Source organism: Montipora capricornis, chromosome 6 (genome assembly GCF_036669925.1).
Source record: "Montipora capricornis isolate CH-2021 chromosome 6, ASM3666992v2, whole genome shotgun sequence".
NCBI lineage: Eukaryota > Metazoa > Cnidaria > Anthozoa > Scleractinia > Acroporidae > Montipora > Montipora capricornis.
In genome coordinates, this window is record NC_090888.1 from 70,087,021 (window position 1) to 70,089,520 (window position 2,500).

At 38.0% G+C, this 2,500-nt stretch overlaps 1 protein-coding gene across 2 annotated transcripts in view; it reads left to right on the forward strand.

The window, feature by feature from the left end:
• The window catches only part of LOC138050801 (olfactomedin-like protein 2A), a 14,731-nt gene that overhangs the window by 10,953 nt on the left and 1,278 nt on the right, over positions 1-2,500 (forward strand). Inside the window, exons 5-6 of one of the 2 annotated variants that reach the window (XM_068897088.1) lie at positions 1,025-1,289; positions 2,195-2,439. In XM_068897088.1, the coding sequence (XP_068753189.1) occupies positions 1,025-1,289; positions 2,195-2,439 (510 nt within the window). The remainder of the gene's footprint in view (positions 1-1,024; positions 1,290-2,194; positions 2,440-2,500) is intronic. The other variant, XM_068897089.1, reaches the window with a different exon arrangement.

Consider the following 2,500-nt stretch of genomic DNA (forward strand, 5'->3'; position numbering starts at 1 on the left):
CTCCCCCGGAAACTTTTTTGAAAAAACACTCAGAAACGCTGTTTCCAGTTTTTCTGGAACCCAATAATCAGTTTCCCAGGCAAGGCTCGAGTTCACTCAAATTCTCTTTAAAAGGTAAGTAAACGAAAATTATACAGTCAACTCCCTCTTAACGGACACCTCTATAAGACGGACACCAGCTGGTGCTGGTCCCGGCCGTTTCTTAGTCATTTTACTATAACCAAACTCTCTATAAGACGGACAACGGACACTTGTGAGGTGCTGAATGTGACCGCAAATTACGATTTAGGGAAGAAAAATTCTTGTACGTGACTCTTTTTAACACCAGACGTTTAATTGACAACTTTTATCTCGTCGCCGGAATACATACAGTACAAGTTAAAATTAAATCAGTCGTTGTCCCATTCAAAAAATAACTTGGAGGTGACAACCGAATTGTATTGTAATCTAAAATAGGTAGGTTTCGTTCAAGCAAATAACTTAAAACAAACTTTAAACAGACGCGTATTCACTGTGCACAAGTTCAGCATTATTATCTTAAATTTCCTGGGGTCATGCTACGCCGACTCTCTATAAGCCGGACACCTCTCTAAGACTGACAGCTGAGGCCGGTCCCGATGGTGTCCGTCTTAGAGAGAGTTGACTGTAATGATAAAAAATAAAATAAACCCCTCAAATATTGGCATCAAAGTACCGGACATGGAATAGGAAACCTCCAGCCTCAAACGAAAACCCTGGAATACATTTTATAAAGAAAACTGGAAAGGATAACATAGCCAATTGTTAGCTTTCCTTGTTTTTTACAACTCGGATGATACCTAGGAAGTTCTTAACACAAAAAGAACATGCTTTGAGAATGAGATTAATATGCATTAAAACTCAGAAATGTTGCGGTTACATAGGTTTACCAATACTTCGTATAAAAGTGAAGACAATATTCCTGACTGACGAAAACTACTTTACTTTTTAGTGGGGCCATGATCTAATTTAACGTTTTTCTTTTTCTGTCTTTGCTTTCCTGCAGACAGTTGCACCAATATCAAGTCCGTTGGTAAACCTGTGACCCACAACACAAGGGATAGTTATGGAGCATGGATGAAAGACCCACTAGGAATCATGGGAACTGAAACGATATTTGTGATGGATGGTTATTCTGACAAAAGGGAACTTGAAGAATATAAAAACATGGACAAGTTTAAAGAAGGATTGGTGCGTAAGAAGTACACACTGCCTTATGACTGGGATGGAACAGGTGCTGTCGTATATGGACAATATCTCTACTACAACAGGTAAAAAACTAAGATTGGCCCCTTTGTTTCAGTAACTGTACCTTTACTTTAATTTTTTTCTCTTATTCCAATATTAACTGAACCTGTTATCTTTTAAAACTGAATGTTATCCTTGTCTACAAAGTAAACAATTTAAACTCGTAAAACAAAATTAAGTGGTGCAGAAAAAAACACACTCACGCGAATTATCTTTTTCCATCTTGTTTCGTTTTGGCTATCCAGATGATAATATAGTGTCCTTTGAATACATGTGAGAGGTGAGCCGACGAGCAAAAGTCTTAAATCAGCTGAATTGTAAAATGGTAAATCTTTTAATCTTTCCCTAAATATTTTGGAAAAAAAAAAGAGAAAACGTGGAAAAAGCTTCCTAACCTATTTCAATTTGAAATGGGGCCTGTGATCACCAGCTGAAAGGCACTGAACTCGTAATTTATGTCGTTGGGGTATTCTCACAACTCTTATCCGAGAGGAGAGACTTGTGAGGTAACGTTTCGAGCATTATCTCTTCGTTGTCGGCACATATATAAAGACGGCTATCAACTCGCATGAATAGAGCTTAAAAAGGGTGAAGATGGCATAAAAACGCTCAAGATATAAGAATGTGGTTAAAAGTGATGGTATATTGTTGTTTAGAAAAATGAATTTAAACATTTTTCTTGAAAAAGGCGTGTGGCCGTAATATATATCTGAACACCTGTTTTACCTGTCATGATAGTAGAAAATGTTCATTGATCATAGCTGTTAAAGGTATAGTTCAAACAGTGCCGTTCCACAAAATAGCCCTTACCTAGGGAAATGGCCTATTCTAACACTTGTTGAAAGAATTAGCTCTTTCTCTTCACACAAACAATGGTGTTTTTTTAATAGTATCGGAATCCGCCTAATACTTCCGTTTAATATTTCAGAGAAAGTTCCAGCCAAATTGTAAAGTACAATCTGCGCTCAGAGCGAATAGAGGCTCAAATAAGCGTGAGCAATTGCGCACCGAGAAGTTACCAGTACCAGTCGGGTGGATATAATGGAATGGACCTGGCAGTGGATGAGCAGGGGTTGTGGGTGTTGTGTGGATATACCGGCACCACCGCATTGATGGCCGGTAAAATCAATATAGTGACAAACAAAATTACCCTCTTTTTTTACCCTAACACAGGTAAACCTTCCTTTTTTATGAAACCAACATTGTGCGAATGCGCAAAAAGTTGCGAATTTAA